Source organism: Lepidothrix coronata, unplaced genomic scaffold, assembly GCF_001604755.1.
Source record: "Lepidothrix coronata isolate B3197 unplaced genomic scaffold, Lepidothrix_coronata-1.0 Scaffold15, whole genome shotgun sequence".
Classification (NCBI taxonomy): Eukaryota; Metazoa; Chordata; class Aves; order Passeriformes; family Pipridae; genus Lepidothrix; species Lepidothrix coronata.
In genome coordinates, this window is record NW_016690195.1 from 444115 (window position 1) to 464114 (window position 20000).

The 20000-nt window shown below is 38.0% G+C and overlaps 1 protein-coding gene across 2 annotated transcripts in view; it reads left to right on the forward strand.

Moving 5' to 3' along the window:
- The window catches only part of CPQ (carboxypeptidase Q), a 162683-nt gene that overhangs the window by 51548 nt on the left and 91135 nt on the right, over positions 1-20000 (forward strand). For both annotated transcript variants that reach the window (XM_017806518.1, XM_017806519.1), the window contains exon 4: positions 3402-3609. In XM_017806518.1, coding sequence (XP_017662007.1) covers positions 3402-3609 — 208 coding nt within the window. The remainder of the gene's footprint in view (positions 1-3401; positions 3610-20000) is intronic.

A 20000-nucleotide genomic window follows, 5' to 3' on the forward strand; every position in this document is an offset into this window, starting at 1 on the left:
ATGTGTTTTATTTGAGTGAGTAAACTAAAGACACTTAGATAACATTCATTTTGTATTTCCAAACCCTAGATTGCTTTTTGAGGTTGATGTGAAGAATGGTGCATTGGGGGGGTGTGCATACACATTATGGCTGAAGTAGATCTTTGTAAGCTTTTGTATAATCAAGTTTTGGTTGTTTTTTTTTTTCTTTTAGATATGTTAGAGTTCTCGTAATGTCATGCTTACTTCTCTCTTTAGGAGATTGCTATCTTCGCATGAGGCTTCAATTTGAGATATATTTTCCATCACAGTATCCAGTTTAGCTTGAAGCACTAGTTCTTACAGGGATTATTTTTCCCTGGGCATTTTAGCTTATCTTAGAGATAAGGGTTGGAAGTGCAGGAACAAAGTAAAGAAGCATGCAAGGTCAGCTACCACAGTAATAAGACTTAGAACTGACCTGACACCAGCAACACATCTTTTCATTCACGTTGTTTAGTTTCTCCACATTTGATTGTTTTACTCAGAAGAGAAACTGTCTCTTGATTTTTTTATTCTTCCTTTACACTTGCCTGTAGGATAGAAACCTCATCTGTTCCTTACTAGTCATTTGACATGCACCTCTAACAGAGAAAATGCTTTTTTTTTCTTTTGGAGCCTTTCTTCTGCTATGTTATTCATACCATGATATTTCTCTTAAATCCTTTCTGAGATGTGAAATCTAGGCGATTATCAAAAGCAAAATTCATCCACTTTATTTATCTGAATCTTGTCAGCTGTTGAACAAGAATGTCAAGACCAAATGACAATGAAGGGGCACCTTGCTTGCCTGTAGGTACCAATGTTGTAAAGTTGAATGCTGATTTCAAGTAAGGGTTGCTTTGTGATCTCTCTAGCTGGTTTTATGTGATGCTTTGCTTTTCTTTTCCTTTTCAAGGGGTAGGGAATGGTAATATAAGAGATTTTTTTTTTAAGTAAAATCCTTTTTCTTTAGAAGTAATAGTCAAAAAGTCATGTTTATTCAGACTCAATGGAAAATATCTTCCTTGCCCCCAGTACAAAAATCTTTCTCCTGGACTACATCCTTTTTGCCCTATTTTGAGCCAAACTCAGGAATGCTTCTCTCCATCTGTTACACACAGAGTCTGCAAATAATTTCTATTTTATTTAGTTAATTCTTGCTCAGGTCTTGCCATATGGTCAGTAGCCTTTCTAGTTCTTGGTTATCTCTGCATAAAAGGGCCTTAATTTGCTTTACTTTTTTTTTTTAATGTACTCTTTGATGCTTTATTAAGCAATTTATTATGTAGATGTTATACTTAATACATGGCATATTTTGCATGTATGTAAACTTTAATCAGGTGCTTCCCGGGATTTTTAGTGTCTGCCACAAATGTTTTCTATGTGAGTTTATCTTGTAGCATTAGGAATATACAGTACTGTGTTATTGTTTTGTGCCTTTGTATTGGTAATGCTTAGGGTCCATTTCCCTTTTTGTAGCAATCATTTGGACAGTCATCCATTCCCTTCAGGTCCTGGTATCTGCCTGCCTGTGCCAATATATCTTAATTTTGGTAGTTGGGTTGACCTTTGTAAGGTTGGCAAAATAGTAGTTTGAACATAAAAGTTGCACTACCGGGTGACTTACAGGTTTATTTTTTGACTAGCTGGGTAGATTTTGTACCTGCAAGTGTTCGTTCATTTGGGGTGTGTAAGCACGTGTGAATCTCAGCAGGTTGTCAGAAGCTTTCTTCACAGTTGTGGTGGAAAGTTGGGACTGAGCATCTGAAAGAAATGTAGTTGCTGCTTATATTGGAGAAACAAATACAGTTTTAGGGGCTTCTTTTGTTGAGCATCTGGGAAATAACAAGGACAGTGAAATCAGTGATAAAACTTGAATTACTGCAATTCAGTGTACATACTATGTTAGTACTAGGACATAATCTTGCCAGAAGACACAGGTGAATGGATTCATTTATAATGAGCAGAAAAAAAAGAGTTACTGCTCAGTTGTTGAACGTAGGGGGTTTTTTGAACATTAATACATGAAATTGTCATATCTCTCTTTTTTTTTTTTTTCCCCAGGGTGTTGTTTATTTTACATTGTTTGGAAAGTCTCCTGGTTAACATGCTGGGTATATCCTCAAACACTCAAAGAAATATTAAACATATGCAGCAAATTATCACAGTTTAAAAGTAAGGATGAGGATTGCCTTCTTTTTTTTTTTGTTTTTCCTACAAGGACAAAGGAAAAGGAAAGAAAAAGAAAAAAGAGATCTGAACTTATAAGTCTACATAAGTTTATCCCACTCAGGGAGGATTATGTGGCACAAGACATTCTGAGTACCAGGGTAACTGTTATTCCAGAGGTGAGCTATGGGTCACCCAACCTGCAAAGCTGGTGGAAGAGGCACCGGCCTTCGTATGAGGTTCAGCTGTAAACAACTGGGAGAAATAATCTCCTGAGCTGTTGCCACCTATAAACAGATCTATTTATATTCTGCAGCAGCTCCTCTAAGACCTCTGTAACTGTTTTTAGTATTTTCTTGTCAAATAAATATACATATCTACTCTGTGAGTTATATTATTGATTATATTATTGCTGAGAAGGATTTATTCTTCTAAACAAATAGAACTGAATAATCTGTCCCATTTTACCTAATCTATAACTTTACAAAGTAGATTTCTCTCTTCCTCCTCACCACATCTCCTCCAGAAATTAGGTGGGGTTTTTTTTCCAGTCTGGAAGACCTAAAAATAACCCAGATTTTGGGGGGGGTTTATGGGTGGGTTTTTTTGTTTGTTTGGGATTTTTTTTTTTGTTTAAATGTAAAAAAAAAAAAGGGTCTGCTACTTTAAGAAGGCTCATAGGTGAGGATTTTCATGTTGTACATTATTCTGGCCACCTGGCTCTGGGTGGCCCTGCTTGAGCAGAGGGGTTGGACCAGATGACCTCCAGAGGTCTCTGCCAACCTCAACTCTTCTGCAATTCTGTTATATAGTATATGGAAAATAGCATTAAAATGTAGTAGTGAATTTTCATTTCATTACTTGTCACAGGGGAAAAAAAGAATGTACTTCTTGTAAACTGTTCACTTACAGACTTTTCATTGCTTTTCTTCCTGATAAAGCTGCGAAGAAAGTGTGGTATCAGAGCATGTCAAAGCATGACAATGACCTAAATAGAGCTGACACAGAATAGATTTGCAGACATATATAATAGTAACAGCCAGATATTCTGATTAGTGTAAAAGCACTTGATGTATTTTATCAAAAGGTTTATTAAAAATAGTACATATACCCTTTTTGAGGGTCTGCTGGGGATAGTTGTGAATGTATTCTTTTTAATAATTCTATGGTAGTGATAAAAACAATTGCAGAGCTAAGTTGTTAACCCTGTGTTTTTATTTTTCTTTTATTAGCCCACATACGGGGGGGCAGAGTTACCAGCCTGATGTACCCCAAATCCCCACTGCTTGCATCTCCGTGGAAGATGCTGAAATGATGTCACGAATGGCTTTCCGGGGCACTAAGATTGTTGTGCACCTGAAGATGGGAGCTAAGACCTATCCAGACTCTCCATCTTTTAACACCGTGGCAGAGATAGTTGGAAGCAAGTACCCAGAGCAGGTGAGTGAGACTATACAAAAAGAAACTTATTTTTTCTTTGTAAAAATACAAAAAAAACGAACCCAAAGAACGGCCCTTTCTAAGAAATCACTACAACAAGTAACTTTTATCAACCTGCTCTTCTACATTTTGGACATCTCAGCTTCTCAGTCTTTTTCAGGTGACAGGTTTTGTTGCTACGTTGAACAGGTGTTGTATGTGTGTTTGGAGGAATAAACCATCTGCACCAAAAAGTATCCACCAGTTCTGTTTGAACATTAGTTAATCCTACATTGTTGGTTTCCATTTATAAGACTTTTCTTCTCGCTTTCTCTTTTCTTCCAAATTCTTAGCTAAAAATCATACAACCTAAATTCATGGTCTTGAAGGATTTGTACCTGGTATGAGGTCTTCTATGTCAGCTTCCAGCATGGAATGACTTTTCTGGCAATATAGTTTATTGTGAAAATGCTGGTGTAACCTCAGTTACAGCAGCACTAGAAATTTCCGCTAGAGTACCTACTGATCCACATTTTTTTTAAAACATTTTAGTTTTATAGCTTCAATGGAATTACTATCTCTTACCTTTAAACCAGGCATAGCTCTTGAAAGGTTTTATCTTTTAGGAGATGGTAGTTCTGTAGCTCTGGCTTGTGGTGTCTAGAGATCCTCAGTGTTAGCATGAATGTACAGTTTCAGAAGCTTGAGCAGGGAAAAAGTAATTACCCCCATAGTTGATTGGTTTACATCCCACCACCTGTGAGTCTAGCTTCATGAAACACATATTTACCAAGCTAAATGCTCCAGCTTCTAAATTAGGGTGCAGTTAATTTAATTTTGTCATCTGCATTTTTAACCATGTTTCTAACCAGTTGATTGGCTATCTTTCCTGAATTACGTTTTGTGTATTCCAAAATTTGACATTTCAGTTCAGGTTATAAAGTATTCAGATGTAGACTTCAAAGATATGTTAAGGTGCTTGCCTGTACTTGATTTTCTCTTTGCTGTCCTGCTCTGTTTCTTTAAGTAATGAAGTGGATTGGGATCTCTTTGCTTCTTCCACCAAGAAGCTAATCTTTTTGAAACACTGAGTAAAGGCTTATTTACAAGCCCCCTGCTGATGTTAATGGAAGTGGTAGTGGACACACTTTCAAAATGTAACCAAGAAACAGGAAAATAAAACAAGTGAATGTTTAGGTTTTTTAGTACTCAGTTCCTCTTGGAGCCTCAACGGGTGCTTCACACCACTCATTCCACTGTGTTACTCTAGTAAGAATAGGAACCATGTAGCTATTTAGGCAATAAAATACACCACAGACCCAAACTCTTACAATGCCTTTTATGCCAAAGTGTTTCAAAATGCAGTACAAATCCAGGGGAACAAAAAGGTGACATTTCCACGGACCAGATTTGAGTTTAATTTTTAAACTGAAACAAAAGCAAATATGGATCTCTGAACTCTGGGTGAGAAATCAGCAGTGGATGGTATTGCTCTTACAAAGGTCTAAAGCAAAACAGTTTGAAATTAGGTTGAAGCCTGTGAAACATAACTGGTCAGAGGTATTGCCACAAATTATAACTTAAAATCCTGGAACTTAATTGAAAATGCAGGTCGCTGTAGGACACTGAAGAAGTCTGGTGAAAAGTGATTCAGTTTGAGATGTAACTGCACATTTAGATGTGCTTGTGTTCATCTATATGTTGACCAGAATTTAATATGCTGCTTGATTTATAAATAATTCATTAACTTCTCCCATGGGATTTTAGCATATTTAATAAAAATAATCACCATGAACTGAAATAATATTTGTCTGACAGTTTTATCTGTAACAAGCAATGTTGAATATTATTACTCAAATCCTTTGGAGGAGAAAGCAATTTATTGTTTTTTCTTCCCTGTTTAAGAGGTTTTTGGAGGTTCTTTTTTGTTTTTGTCCTTTTTTTTCTTTATTTGACCACTTTTGTAGCATTTTCAGTTCAGTTTGTCCTTTTTCAATCATTTTTCCAAGTGTTTTATGTGGATTCTTGCATTTAGCAATTGGGGTGGTCGTGGGGGGGTAAGGAAAACAGAAAAACAATAATTGACATGTTTCTGATATATTTTCCCAAAGGTTTGTTGTATTTTAGACTTTGTGTTCTGAAAGTCATTGCTGCTGCAAGAAATGTTTGCTATCACCAAAATTGCTACTCAGAATTGTCAAAACTGCACTCCTTATTTTAGGCACCGATGCTTAACTTCAACACATTTACGTTTCTGAATAACTTAAAGCAGTAAAAGAAATGTGATTACTGCTTTGTGAAGCATCAAGCTCTCAGGGATGCATTCATCTTCAGAGGCGATGATGTGACATGAGTGCAGATGTCCTGTTGCTTTTTGAGGCAGCTCTGTACCGAATGCACAAATACTTTTGAAAAATTAACCCACTGATACCTCAGGTTTCCTTTCTGCTTTATGCTTTCTGTTTGGCCAGCCAGTAGGCAGTAAGCAAATGCTTCAACTAAGAAAATTGTACAGTGAAACCTACTGCAAATTGCAACTTTGCAGTATCAAGTTTTCAGATGGTGTAGAAAGCTTCTGAACAGAAAAAGGAAATGGATTTTGTCATGCTATCAGTGAAGTTCAGTGTCTCACTAGTGTCTCTTTTCTGTTTATCGTTTTGTTATTACTTCTAAGTTAGGAAAGGGCTGCTCTCCCCAGACAAGACCCTTGCTAATGTCAGAGCAGGCATGACTGTGCATGTTTTGAGCACAGACATCCACCATCCTCATCAGTCATGAGGTCCTCAGTTAGTGGCTTCTGAGGCACAATTACCTGTAGGTGCCCAAAGGAGGTGAACCTGTGCCTATAAGATAATGAATTCAACATCAGCCATCTGCTCTACAGCCAGGTAGAAAGGGACCTGGGAGTTTGGATTGACAGGAAGCTGAACATGAGCCAGCAGTGTGCCCACGTGGCCAAGAAGGCCAATGGCATCCTGGCCTGGATCAGGAACAGTGGGGCCAGCAGGACCAGGGAAATGATTCTTCCCCTGTACTCAGTGCTGGTGAGGCGACACCTGGAGTACTGTGTCCAGTTCTGGGCCCCTCAGTTCAGGAAGGACATTGAGGTGCTGGAGCAGGTCCAGAGAAGAGCAACGAGGGTGGTGAAGGGACTCGAGCACAAGTCCTACGAGGAGAGGCTGAGAGAGCTGGGATTGTTTACCTTGAAGAAGAGGAGGCTCAGGAGAGACCTCATCACTCTCTCCAACTACCTGAAAGGAGGTTGTAGCCAGGTGGGGGGTTGATCTCTTTTTCCAGGCAACTATCAGCAAGACAAGAGGGCATGGTCTTAAGCTCTGGCAGGGGAGGTTTGGGTTAGATATTAGGAAGAAATTCTTTGCAGAGAGGGTAATCAGGCATTGGAAAGGGCTGCCCAGGGAAGTGGTGGATTCTCCATCCCTGGAGGTTTTCAAGGTAAGACTGGTGCCACCACTTAGTGCCATGGACTAGTAACCACAGCGGTGTTGGATCGAGGGTTGGACTTGATGATCTCGGAGATCCTTTCCAACCCAGCTGATTCTATGATTCTATGATTTCTTCCTATAAACAGATGGGAAGCAGTGGGATTAAACATGCTATGACTTGATGCCCTTGCAGCCTTTCTGCACTTGGGATCCCATTCTCACAGTGCTTAGGACAGCAGCAAGACTAGAAAACCTGTGGGTTGTTGGACTTAACATATTTAAGCTTATATGACTACTGACAGTTGAGCCAAAGAGTTTGTGAAATGAGAAGTATGGTGGCAGAACTTGCTGAGGTCCAGGCTATTGCAGGCTAGAGACCTTTGCAGACCATTCCTGGCTTTTGTCTTGGAGGAGTATTTGAAGCATGCTATTGCACCTAGGACCATGCTGTTAGCATCTTTTTGTACTGTATTGTGCATTGGTGAGATGTTTTATTTAAACTATGTAAGTTGACACTGGAGACTGACTGAGAAATTCACAAGTTAACTAATGTGGTTTTCATTTGAAATTCAGGCAGAGCTGGCAGTAAAACATGTTTGTCTTCTTATTTCAATACAGATGTAACATGATTGGTCCTAAAGTGCAGCAGCAACTGTTCCTAACTCTGGGGAAATGCTATAAATAGCAGCTGTTTGTTGTTAATCTAGCTTCAATGTACCTAAGGTATCAAAGTGGATAAAGATATGACTCTTCTATATAATCCTGACTTTCAGTGTCTTTCCATGCTGTGTATTTCTTGGTGTGCAGTGCTGTTTTACTTATCCTACAGTTACTAAGTGATAAAAAACTGTTTCCTAAGTGCCCTACGAAGTACATCAGTTGAATGGTTGCTCTTTATTCTGTGATCTAGCATAAATACTTTAGAGCAGAAACAGATGAACTCATAAGTGGCTTTTTCAGAATCCTGAAGAGCTGTTCCAGGAATTCACTCTACAAAGCTTTTTGCCTCCTGTTTTTATGGAATGCCATATATACAGTATGTACCATTTGAAAAGTGACTCTGTTGAACACCACAAGCATGAAAGACCATTGAGGAATGTACTGTAGCCAGAGCCAAGTTTGGACAGCCCTTTGAAAGTATGAGTCCTAGGGATGACCTGAGAAACAGAGATGCTAAGGTAGTAGTTTGTGAAGGTCTTTACCAACCTGTGATTGATGTAACAGGATCTGTTCTGCAAAGGAAATAGCTGCTTATTTACTTCTTCATTCTTCTTCCTTTCCCTGTTTCAAAGATCAGCCCTCTCTCAGGTTTTGTGATACTGGGCAAAGATCCAGGGAGCAAGAGAACATAAAAATTTTCCAGGCTCCTGAGCCCGTTAGGCACTCATGCACATAACTGAAGAAATAATTTGTAGACCAAAAAAGCCCATCCCAACCCTAGGAAAAAAAAAAAAGACAAACACAAAACAACCAGACTTTTCTGAAGATGTGTAATACTCAGTACAATGTTGTTTTATGGCCTGGCATCAGTTCTACATATGTTAACAAAATGTCTATCCATTAGCTCTTTGATGTGGCTTCCAGACATCCCTATGCTCAAAGTAAATCATGCATACAATAGAGCTTTGAGGAGAAATGTTTTAAGAGCTTGATGCCATCACGTTATGGCTCCATTATCACATTTTCTCCATGTGGATTGTTTTGCTATTCATTCCAATATGTTGAAGGGTTTCTAAGTGCAATCTGTGAACCTCTCTCCTGGGACTGTGAGCTGATGCCTGTTGCTGCTAGAATTTAAGTGTATTTAAAAGAATTAGGAGATTGTTAGAGAGTTTTGGTTTTGAGAGTTTTGAGAATGCCAGCCTATTACTTCATGACAGATAGGGAAGGAGAAGTAGAAAGAGAAATGGTGAAAAAGAAACAAGAGAAAGGGTGAAGAAGGAACATTGGCATTGTTAGGAAATGTTGTATTTTCTTTAACATATTTGTGTCTACGTTTGCTGAAATAAGTAGTACCTTCTGGATGTGTTTGTTTTATTAGTAACAGGATTTTGTGCTATTAATTGGCAGGGTTATCTTTTATCCTATGCCTTCTGGGAGTGGCAGTATTGCTGTCATTTGTTCTTAAACAGAGGTCTTGGCATGATGAAAACAGTCAATAAAAAACTGATATGAAGGAAAATTTCTCTTTGTAACTTGATAATTTTATTTATTTATTTGTTTATTTATTTAAACTACCAGAGGGCCTACCAAATTTTAAGACTAAAGTCCATGCTAGATTTTGTGGTGTAAAGCTTGGCAAATATTTTAAAACTTGATTTGCCTGCTTAAAACCTAAGAGCTGACTGAAAGCATTTAATTCTGGTAGGGAGAACTTGGCCATAGTTTGGCTTCTGACTAATTGACTGTTGCACCCTAATTCAGTCATGTGTTTTGGACACTTTGGTATCTGGGTATGCAATAGCTACAACTTAAAAGTCATTTGTATATATGGGGTTGAGGTTGTTAAGGGGCAACATTTGAAAACACTTAGTACTACTTAGAGGTGTGTGTCTGAAATATTGGTAGAACAAGTGAATGTGTACATATGGAAGAAAGATCCAAAACAACTTAGATATTTTCAAAAATTTTTTTCTTGATATAATTTTTCTGGAAGGAATCCGTTCGGTTTCACCAGTATAGTGTGACCTTTGTGAAGTTCAGATATTTTCAAAATGACTAAACCATATCTATAAATGGGCAGGTGAGAGTGGGGAGAGGGTCAGGTGGTACCAGTCTCTGCTGATCTGGGAGACACCTGAAGCTGCTGTGTGTCTCAGCTTGGTGATGCCAGAGGAGAACCAAGGGATATGCTCTACTAGATGTGGGCAAGCCAGCAACTCTTTGAAAGGGTTCTCCTCTTGCCAGCTGAGGACACATATGAACCATTGCAGTATGAGAGAAAAATGTATTAGCTTTAGTTACCACCAATGCCTGGTCTCCAGAGGGAGCAGCACCTTTGACTCAGTTCACTGGCATGCAGCTGGTGATGTCCCACGTTACTGCAGCACTAGGGTGACAACATCAAGGGATAGGGAAATCGAGGTGGCTTTCCTCACTAGAGTAAAGTGGGGTTTGGAAGAACTGAGTGATGCTGTCACCCTGTTATACATATTCCATTTCTATTCTCCTGATGTTCAGACAGTGGGCTTTCTGCTTTTCACCTGAGCTTGGGCATAGATATCGCCACATACACGACAGCTGGCTGCCCTCCCCAGCCCCGTTCTTTTTTTGAATCCAGGCTGGTGTCTGCCCAAAGCTACTTGCTGGACCTTTGCTCTCTCTGTGCGCTGCTTTTCAGAGTGTTTGGTTAGGTTTTAAATCCTCTGGATCCTAAACTGCAACCAACTAAACTGTGAGACTAGAAATTAAAAGGCAACATTTAGAGTGCTTGTTCTGTTGGCTAGCAAATTCTTCAGAGCATGCAGTTTTGTAGTCCTTTTGATGGTGTGACTATAAACAGATACACTATAATGTTTTTTCTTTCCACCCATTCCTTTGTCTCAACTCCACACAACAGTTTAAAGAATTACTGTGGAGTTGTATTTCAGTAATAATTTACAAATACACATAGGATTTACAAAACGATTATAAAAGCTTTTTTTCTTCACATTGAAAATGTTATCTTCTAAAATTACACTGCATCTTTCTTGCATTCTGATATGCAAGAGTATCTAAAGAGTAGTCATGGGTTTGGCAGATGATACTTGTCTGCGGCATGAAGTAAGAAACACCACAGTATTGAGGAGGAAGGAGAAAAGAAACTATATTTTACTTATCATTATGAATAAGTAGGTGCCAGAAACACTAGTGCCAAGTGTCAAGGATTAGTCTAAAAACAGCTATTCACTACAGGGATAGTCAAATACCTGTTGTTGTATGTTTGTATTTGTTAGGTGAAGACTGTATGCTTAACTTAGTGCAACAGAAGGAGGACTACCAAGATAGTTCTTGTCTTTTGATGAATACTGTGCTAAAAAAATGCATATTTTCTATGCAAATTTAATGGAAAACCGTGGAGGTCAAAAACTAAGTGATCCCAGGTCAGGGATAGAAGCTGGAATATTTATTGAACACGCGACATGCAATATAAGGGTCTTGGAGGCAAGACATGTTAATGAAGAGGACAGGTTATGCTAACTGAGGGACGGATTATGCTAACTAAAGGGTTACACAATTCTCTATTGCAATTACACAAGGTCATTAATATTTTTTCATAGCGAGGACTACATGGCGTGGAGAGAATGAAAGGGTTTCTACATCATCCGACAACATCACCACAAAGTCTTTTCATATCTTGCTGAAGGAGGCAGGACAGTCAAACATAGCTAAATATTAACAAGTCTTGTAATGAGGCTCCTCAGAGTAAGGAGTTTCTCCCAGCTCCTGCTGTCCATGGCCTGCTACGTAATCCTATCAGTTCCTTTTCTGCTGATAGCGGAGTTTTGGATCCCAACAGAAAACTGCTTGTCTAAGAGCATGTGGGTTGGATGTAGAGGGATGTTTGACACAGATTCATAGATTCCCACAGACAGGACCAGTGTGGAGGAAGATCTGACAGTAAGATTTTAGGTAGTGGACAGAGGTAATAAGGTTAATGAAGTGAAAGGGAAATGCTAAAAGCAGTGAAATGTAAAATGGTCAGGTTGGGACTGAGCTGAAAGGGGGAAAGAACTTGGTCTGCTTAATCACACTGAGATACTGACAGGGGAGGTGTTACTCTAAGAAATGCGTGATTGCAGCAACTGAGAGAGATGGTTGCTCAAGGATGTAGCAGAGTTCATAGTTTTGGTGGGGAGAGAGACCATGAAACACGGAACCAACTTCAGAATTGTGGTTAGACTTGTAGGGTTTTATGCATTGCTTTGCTGCTTTGTGAGAACTGGGAATGGGGAGAGATGGTGAAAACAATAAGCTGACCACAGTTGGTGTGGTCTTTAAGAAAATTACTCTCCAGACCTTGCTTTACTAACAAAGTACATGCTTAAAAATGTTGATATAATTTGTCTTTTTTTTTTTAAGTGCTGTTTTTATATAGTTTATACAATGTCATTGTCTAGAAGGAGTTGCCCAGGCTTCTGAGACGTTAAAGGCCTTGAACTTTGCTACTCTAGCTTCATTGTAAATGTAGTTGCAATGATGCAAAACTATTTATTATCGTTTGGCAAAGAAAAATACACTGTAAAACACATAATACCAGTAAAATACGTCCAAAATGATTGTTAATAAAATGTTAAAGGTCTGGCAGTCATAAATCTTAATTACATTAAAGAACGAGTTTTGTTCATATGAGTTTTTCATTTATTATGAGTACTTATACCAACAATATGTCATGATGTAATATGTAAGTTATCTAAAATTTCATTGTGCACAAATATAATTTTAATTCATTGTCATAGGTAAGGGAATTTTGGACAAAATCCTGATTTACATGGTTGACTCTTTTCAATAGTATTTGTCACGAATGTAAACTGATTTATGTGTTTAGCACTGAGATCCCATTTCTTCTTTGCCAAAGTTGCAAAGGAAAGAAAAGGACATGTTAGAGGGTCTTTAACAGAAAATGTATTTTGTACTACAGGTGCTGTAGATTTGCTTCTTTATACATGCTGAAAAGCATGTTCCTCGCAGTCTGCATTTGCTTTTCACTTTAGTTTTTATTCTGTCATTTATCCCATAGACTGTTTTACAAATTTGAACAAAAATAAACTAAAATGTGTATTCGTCTGATAGTTACGTAATTGCTTGACATCTGATTTCTATCACAGTGTTTGAATTTACAACCATCATTGTGAAATATTAGTCTCAAGAACAGTGTACAATGTCCTGGTATAAATTACAGAGAAAAAACACCCTGGTGTTCCATTTCATTTAATCAGACATTATTAGATAGAGGATGAATGGAATAATATCATGATGTAAGATGAAATAGTCTGTAAACCATATTGCTTTATAAATTGCATAAAATCAGTGGGGTTTTTTTTTCACTGAGTGCATATAACCAAATAGAAGTAGAATTCTCCCTGTATTTTAAATATTTTCACTCACCAGGGAAGGATATTAATGCTGTGTCAGTACTTCTGTAATTCTGGGCTTTATTTTTTTAATTGTATACCTGGAGTAATGATCATTGTGCTTAGTTTTTACTTTCAGTAATGTCAACTGGACAAAGATTTTTCTCATCCTCTTCGTGTGACAAGTTTAATATCTTGCTTGTTGGAGAAGGTACTTCATGAAATAATATTCTTTCACTGTAATGAAATTTATTGCTACAAGACATATGTATGTGTATATATATGTGTGTGTGTGTATATATATGTGTATATATGTGTGTGTGTATATATATATATATATATATATGAGACAGTTTTAGGACACCGCCTTCTGTGGCATTCTGCTTGGCAGAGTAGAGCATATTCTACCATTCCAAATAGGAAATCTCTGTGATCCAGTTTCTTGCCAAGTGAGCGATTACTGAGATCTGAAAAGCAATGTCCTTCATCCTCTCCTTTCCCCTTTCAAATAATTAGGAAGAGGACCTGAGGTCACATGATCCTTTGTTAAGGAAAGGAAAAACTGTATCTTTAACTGTTCCTCTCTGTCTTATCTTAGAAACCAGTACTACAGCTTGTGGTCTGTTCTGCTTGTATGACTTTGTTCCTTGGCATTGTAAATCTGAAGTCTTGGATTTATGTTCTCCACTTCTGCCAGAAGTCCACTGACCTTAGTTTACATGTTAAGTGCTCCAGGGATCTGTTCACTTAGCTGGAATTAATGTTCAGATGATACTTTATTTGACTGTCTCTTAACACGTTCCACAAGTTGTTCTGTGAGTCCTTCTAGAAGACTGCAGCTGTGCATATAAATAGGCTATAGTTAATAAGCCTATTTATAGCAAGCCCAAGTCTGATGTTTTTTTCTCATTCATTAGAGTTTCCAACCTTCAAATAAGTTCAACAAAATAATTGGATTGCACCCTTATCCGCTAAGTATGGTCCATTTACTTTTTCATCGATTAATTTAGCACTTTAATTTTAAATTGCCTATGCTGAGTTTCAGGAGAGAGATACAACTAAGTATAAGGATATATAAATAAACTGGCTTTGATAGATTGGTTAAATTTCAACACAATTGGTAAGGATAATATTGTAGATTACATGAAAATACATTAACTTTATATTCTTTTATCTGTGGACTTTGTTATGCACACAATGTCCTGTTAAAGATCAACATAACAGCCCTCGCTGCTCCTGCAAAATACCCAGCAAGCCTTTCAGAACGCTTGAGATTACTCCTCGCTATAAGTCAGCAATGGCTAAGACTCAAATTACTTCAATTTTCTTTAATCTGTAGCAGGTTTTTCTGTGAATTAAGAAGAACTTGGGGGATGTTCAGAGTCATACTTCAGTGTGACCTTCTGAATCTGGTAGTGACAAGACTAGGGTGAGGGCAAGTGATTACAGGTGCTGCCAGAGTCAGAAAGATACAAGTACTAAGTACTCAGAAGAAGAAAACAGCAATTCAGAATAGTCTTGGCAAATTCATAGGAACTGTTCATACTTATCAGGGTGAAATGTGATCTGCTTTTCTTTGGGAAGCAGAAATCTAGTGTTCAATGTGCCACTGAAAAAGTGCCTCATACAAGATCCTTGCCCCTCTTCTCTGAAAGCAGTTGTGAAGTACTTAGGATTTAAGAGGCATGGTACAAATTGTCCCATGAGATTATATGCAGCTCTTCCTTGGAAGAGCTGTCCTGCCCTTTGGGAAAACATATTTTGGGCATATTCACAACTTGGGAGTTGAAGAGTCACTCTTGAAAGAACCTGTTTGTACAGAGATGAGTGGAGGCATCTAGACAATCTTCCATGAGTGCAAATGCTTTCTCAAGCATCTAGTCATTCACCATGCTGTAGTTGCTGCTGTTTGTTTCAAAAGCCTCTGCACTAAAGAGATATCTTTGTTTTCTAATTATCTATGTAGCCAATTTAAAGCTCGTCTAGTGACCTTTCAGCATAGGATTCTGCAGCATCACAAAGCACAAATGTAAGTTATTTAAGATCCAAACAGTAATATATAGTTGGGGAAATACAGAATTTGCATGTCTGTCAAATTAAATCACTTGCTGTTAAATTCAATTTTGGTAAAGGGTATAGGAATCCAAGTTTGTGTTAAAAGCACAAAGACCTTTCCTTTTTGTTTTCTAATAGGAAATTTTTCCCTAATTGGGAAAGGCTGTGTATGTTTAAAGGAAAAATAACAAAAAATTCCAACCAAACCTTCCCCTGCTTAACAGAATCACTTAAGGCATTTAATTAAGATGATGTCTGAAAGCCACTAAGAAGTTGAAGAACGAGCAGCTAGCTTGCAGTAATTTTAGCTGTTAAAATCTAGTGACATTGAAACTGTATGAATTGCTGTAAGTACAGTTATAGTAGTTTGAACAAATCTTCTTTGTCTATAATTGCATTTTCATTTAAATGTATATCTTTTAGGAATAGATAAAGATTTCTTCTCTCGGGGTGGTACAAAAAGACACTAGCATATTTTCAATAACTTCATTTTGCTTCTCTGAGCACTTTAAAATCTATTGTTGAATCTTTGAAGCAGGGAAGTGATTTTTTTTTCTTTTCCCTTATCTGAATGCACATATTTGAGTGTAATTTGAATCATAATTGTTAATACCAATTTAAAACTGGGCTGTTGAAACAAGCAGAACCTGAGATCAAAGGATTATTTGCACTGTGTTCAATAAATATATCATGCTGCTTTATGGATGCAACACTGACCTGGGGTTTGACTGTAGTGACTCAGATAATGTGGTGTCTTTCCCATCATGTAACTCAAACCATCCATCTCTTCTGGTGTAGAATAAGAGATATCTTTGTCCCCTTCTTCCTTGATAAACCACCTACAGATATAATCTCTATCAAATCATAATCCACAGAAATTATTTATCTGAAACAATTAGCATAATGTTGTGCAATTGCTCTTAAGCTGACCTACTGAATTAGTAATTAAGAAGCCTCAGTTTGTCTAAGGTTCTCTAGACAGTCCTGTGAAGAACTTCCATTTTTTCAGAACTCTCTTAATTTTCTCTGCAGTGTCTCACATTTAATTAAACCTTTGCCTCTAGAAGAAAATAAAATTATTTCCAGCACAGGTGTAGCAAACATGTATCTTTAATGATTTTGGACTGCAGTTGAAATTAGAATTGATTGGAGGTGTGTATCAGTACATAAGATCAATACTTTAAGAAGTGATAAATAAAAAATGTTTATCACAATCTTCTTTGAACCTTGGAAAAGGTATCTGAAAGTAACTAGCTTTTTTCCCCCATTTTTAACACTGTTTTAATGCTTTTTGAAAAGAATAAAAAGGAAAAATGGTAGCATAGATAGCAAAATTGACTCAAACTGTGAGCAACGGAATGAAATAATTCTGCATAACTTTTTCACATGCATAATGAATAACATAAAATATTTAACTGTGCTAAATAAAACCACTCCATAGGTAACATACCTATCACAAATTTACAAATCCAAAGCAAATGTGAATTCAAGATACTGTGATGTGACTGCCTGTTTCAGTCTTGGACCTGGAGGTACAACCTGTATCACTGAAACACTACCCACACAGCAGGTATTGCACTGCATTGCTTTGGTGGGGGCTGCCGAATTTCTAGCCCACTTCCCCTCACATCCTATCATCATAAACTAGCAGCCTTCCCCAAGATGTAATCTGCACCATCTGGCTTACTGCAGTCCCTTTTTGAAGTGGTGTGGATTGTCTGTCCTCCTTTTCCCATTTGTTTGAAATTAAATGCAGGAAGAATTGTTTAGCTGCGTGCTACAGCCAGATTCCCGCACTGTGGCCTGCAGAGTACCAAATTATGGAAATCTTTGTGGTGGTCAACAAAGTGAGTCAGCAGGTGGGCAGGCCACAGTTTTGCGAAGAGGAAGGAAGTGCTGTGCAGGTCACAAGACTGTGACCCGTGTGGCTCTTTGGCTCAACCACAAACAGGGTCATTTTGTGGGCCAAGAGCACATTTTTGAATGAAGAGCTGTATTGAGATACCCATACAGTTTCTTGCTGCCATCCTTATTTATATTTGTGATGCTTTAACTGTGTGCCTGCTCTGCTGTTCCACTGCTGAGTGCTTGCACACATGGTGAACGTGCCTTCTCCAACTCCCCTGACTGGTTTGGGCTGGGGAGTGCTGACTCTGCAAGGGCAGGTCCTGGAGAAAAGCAGCCAGAGGTCGGAGTTTCTCAATATGTGTTTCTAAAGAGATTTTTTTCCTCTTTAGTTTTGATGTAATCCATGCAGTGCTACCCATATGAGACACATTTATTTCAATTACAAATTTTAAGTAACTGCTCTCCCAGTTCAAGGTGACATACAGAGGGTTGCTTTTCCTACCCAGTATTCTTACCTCATTTCTAATTTATGTGTTGAAAGAAAATGGGAGAGAGAAGTATTCAGAGAAACATTTCTCCTTATCGGTATTTATGCGTTAAAGTAACTCCAGAGAAACTGAATGTGCCAGGTGCTGTTCTGTCCTGAACCTCTCACTCACAAGCAAAACCACAGAGGGACTACTCAAAGTCTGCTATAAGCTCATCTGACAGAATTTAACCTTCTAGAATTGGTGTGGGGTTGGTGCCCAGGTCAGAAGACAAGCCACCTGTCTTACTGCCTTAATGGTTAAAAAAGAGACAACAATCACGGCTTCCTGAGTTCTCTGCCAAAATGCTTCTAAGTCCTTCCTCAAGCAGTCCCTGTGAGTGGCTGTGAAACTCCTGCAGTTCTGTTCTCTTCCTGCTTTTCAACAACCTCAGAGAATTGTGAGGTGAACTGTTAAGACAACATAGACTCAGGCACCAACAACATGTGAATGAAACAAGTCTACATATTCTTTCTTCCTCACCACGTATTTCTACAGTAATAGGACCAAGATTGTATTGATGTGGTGCTTAGGTGAGATTAGTTCATAAATGATGAACAGGTAGATGAAGGTGAACTTGGCAGAGGAGAGTTCTGGTAGGACAAAAAGTCATTTTGAGGAACCAACAAACCTGGTACTTCTGTTTTCTACTGAAGATACATACCCAATACTGGTAAATCTTGTTTAGTTGTTTTTAAGGTATTGAGCCTGCTTATTGTTCTTGAATTTTATGAGCCTATGCAATCTAAAAACACAGGATGAAAACTTTACAGTCAGTAGGTACTCTTTTCTTGTATGATGGGCCCCCTTCTGACAAAGTTGTTGTAGGAGATATTCTCAAAGTTGGTCCAAGCCTGTAGAAATAAATTGCTCAGGAAATAAGGCTTTCACTGACCTTCTGTTCCAGAGAAGGGTAACTTTCTTTGATCTTACTTTCTTTGACATAGAAATACAGCGCCATGTGCGTCTGTAAATACTGTTTCTCCAGAAAAAAATAAACAAATTTTTTAGAAGACAGACATGACATACGTGGTTTTGTCCCCTTGAAACAGATTACAGAACAAACAGTATATAACTACACTGGGGAGTAGTTTGGCGTTTACATTTCCTCATGTAGAGAAATTTATGTCCATGGTCGTAAACAGCCCAGAGCAGCCATCTCTGTGAGGGTTCACATACGGGACCCATCAAGAAAGAGAAACCCAAGTCCCCAGTCCAAGCATGCAAATTCTGCTCCTGGATGAAGTCATTGCTTTGCCTGGGGATTCTCTTGGATTTCGTAGTCTTTGTGGATGCCCAAATATTCATGATGCTAGTAAACACTGGCTTAAGCTTAGTTTGCTAAAGGACGCAATAGGCCAGATCCGTGACTCACGCTGATCTGTATACTTTTTTTTCTTTCTCTCTTTCTTGTTCTGGAAATTAAGCAGCTTTTCAAAGATTCAGCAAATATCAAATAGCAGCAGCCTGTGTACTAAGCTCCCATCCCATTGCTCAGCTGACTGCAGTAGTTTTCTGCGGAATAGAGAGTTGAGATCTGCTGTTAGTACCTTAACTTTAATGCTCTACATGAGTGTACTCTTCAAAATCTCTGCAGTTGCATGTCTGCCAGTGGACAGGTAGGAGACAACGGCCAGAAGAAATGAATATAGTTGATGAAGTGAATTCTCCCAAGGAAAAAAAAAATCATACTTCATATCCATTTATTAGAATTTTAGCTTTCCCTTCTGCTGGCATCCTCCTTGTCCCAACCAATCAGTCATCTGAGTGAATGAGGTTATTTCTTTACTTAGTCTCAGGAAAAGGGGTAGGAGGACTGAGATTTCTATTTTTAAATTCATGGAAATGTGTTGGTACAATGATTAAGGAGATCTTATGTACTAGGGAAAATGTATTCTAAATTTATTTGTATTTAAAAGAAATAATTAGTATGTGCTGAATTCTGTTTTGGTTGCCAAAAGTTTTGAGTTGTACAGCCTGACTTGCATACTTTGAGAAAAATCTTTGGCTGGAAATACGTGTTCTGCACTGCAATATGAATACTTTTGTTCATTAAAACCTGCTTATTCCAAGAAGACTTGGAAAACTTTAGGAGAAATTTATGCTGCGTAAGATGCTTTGTTTCTGGGTGTGACAGTCCACAAATAATATATATCTGACATACTTGGGTATGGAGTTTCATTGGTTTTGGCAATCTAATCAGGAAGATATTCAGTGAATGTTGTCAGAGCTGGGAATGGACCAGAGCACATACTTATAAAACAATAACTTAAGAGCAACTCACTTTTCCTTTAAATTCTAATCCAGATGAGTTTCTTAGTGGAGATTTTTATTTAAATTACATCTAATATCCAAAATTATATCTACAAACTCCATTTTGATTAAGGCTTATACAGCTATTTATTCAAGGAGCTGTGTGGAGGATTTATTAATTTATTAATGGCCAGTCTTCGCGAGCGAAGATTTGGGAAAGGTCATTAACCCTT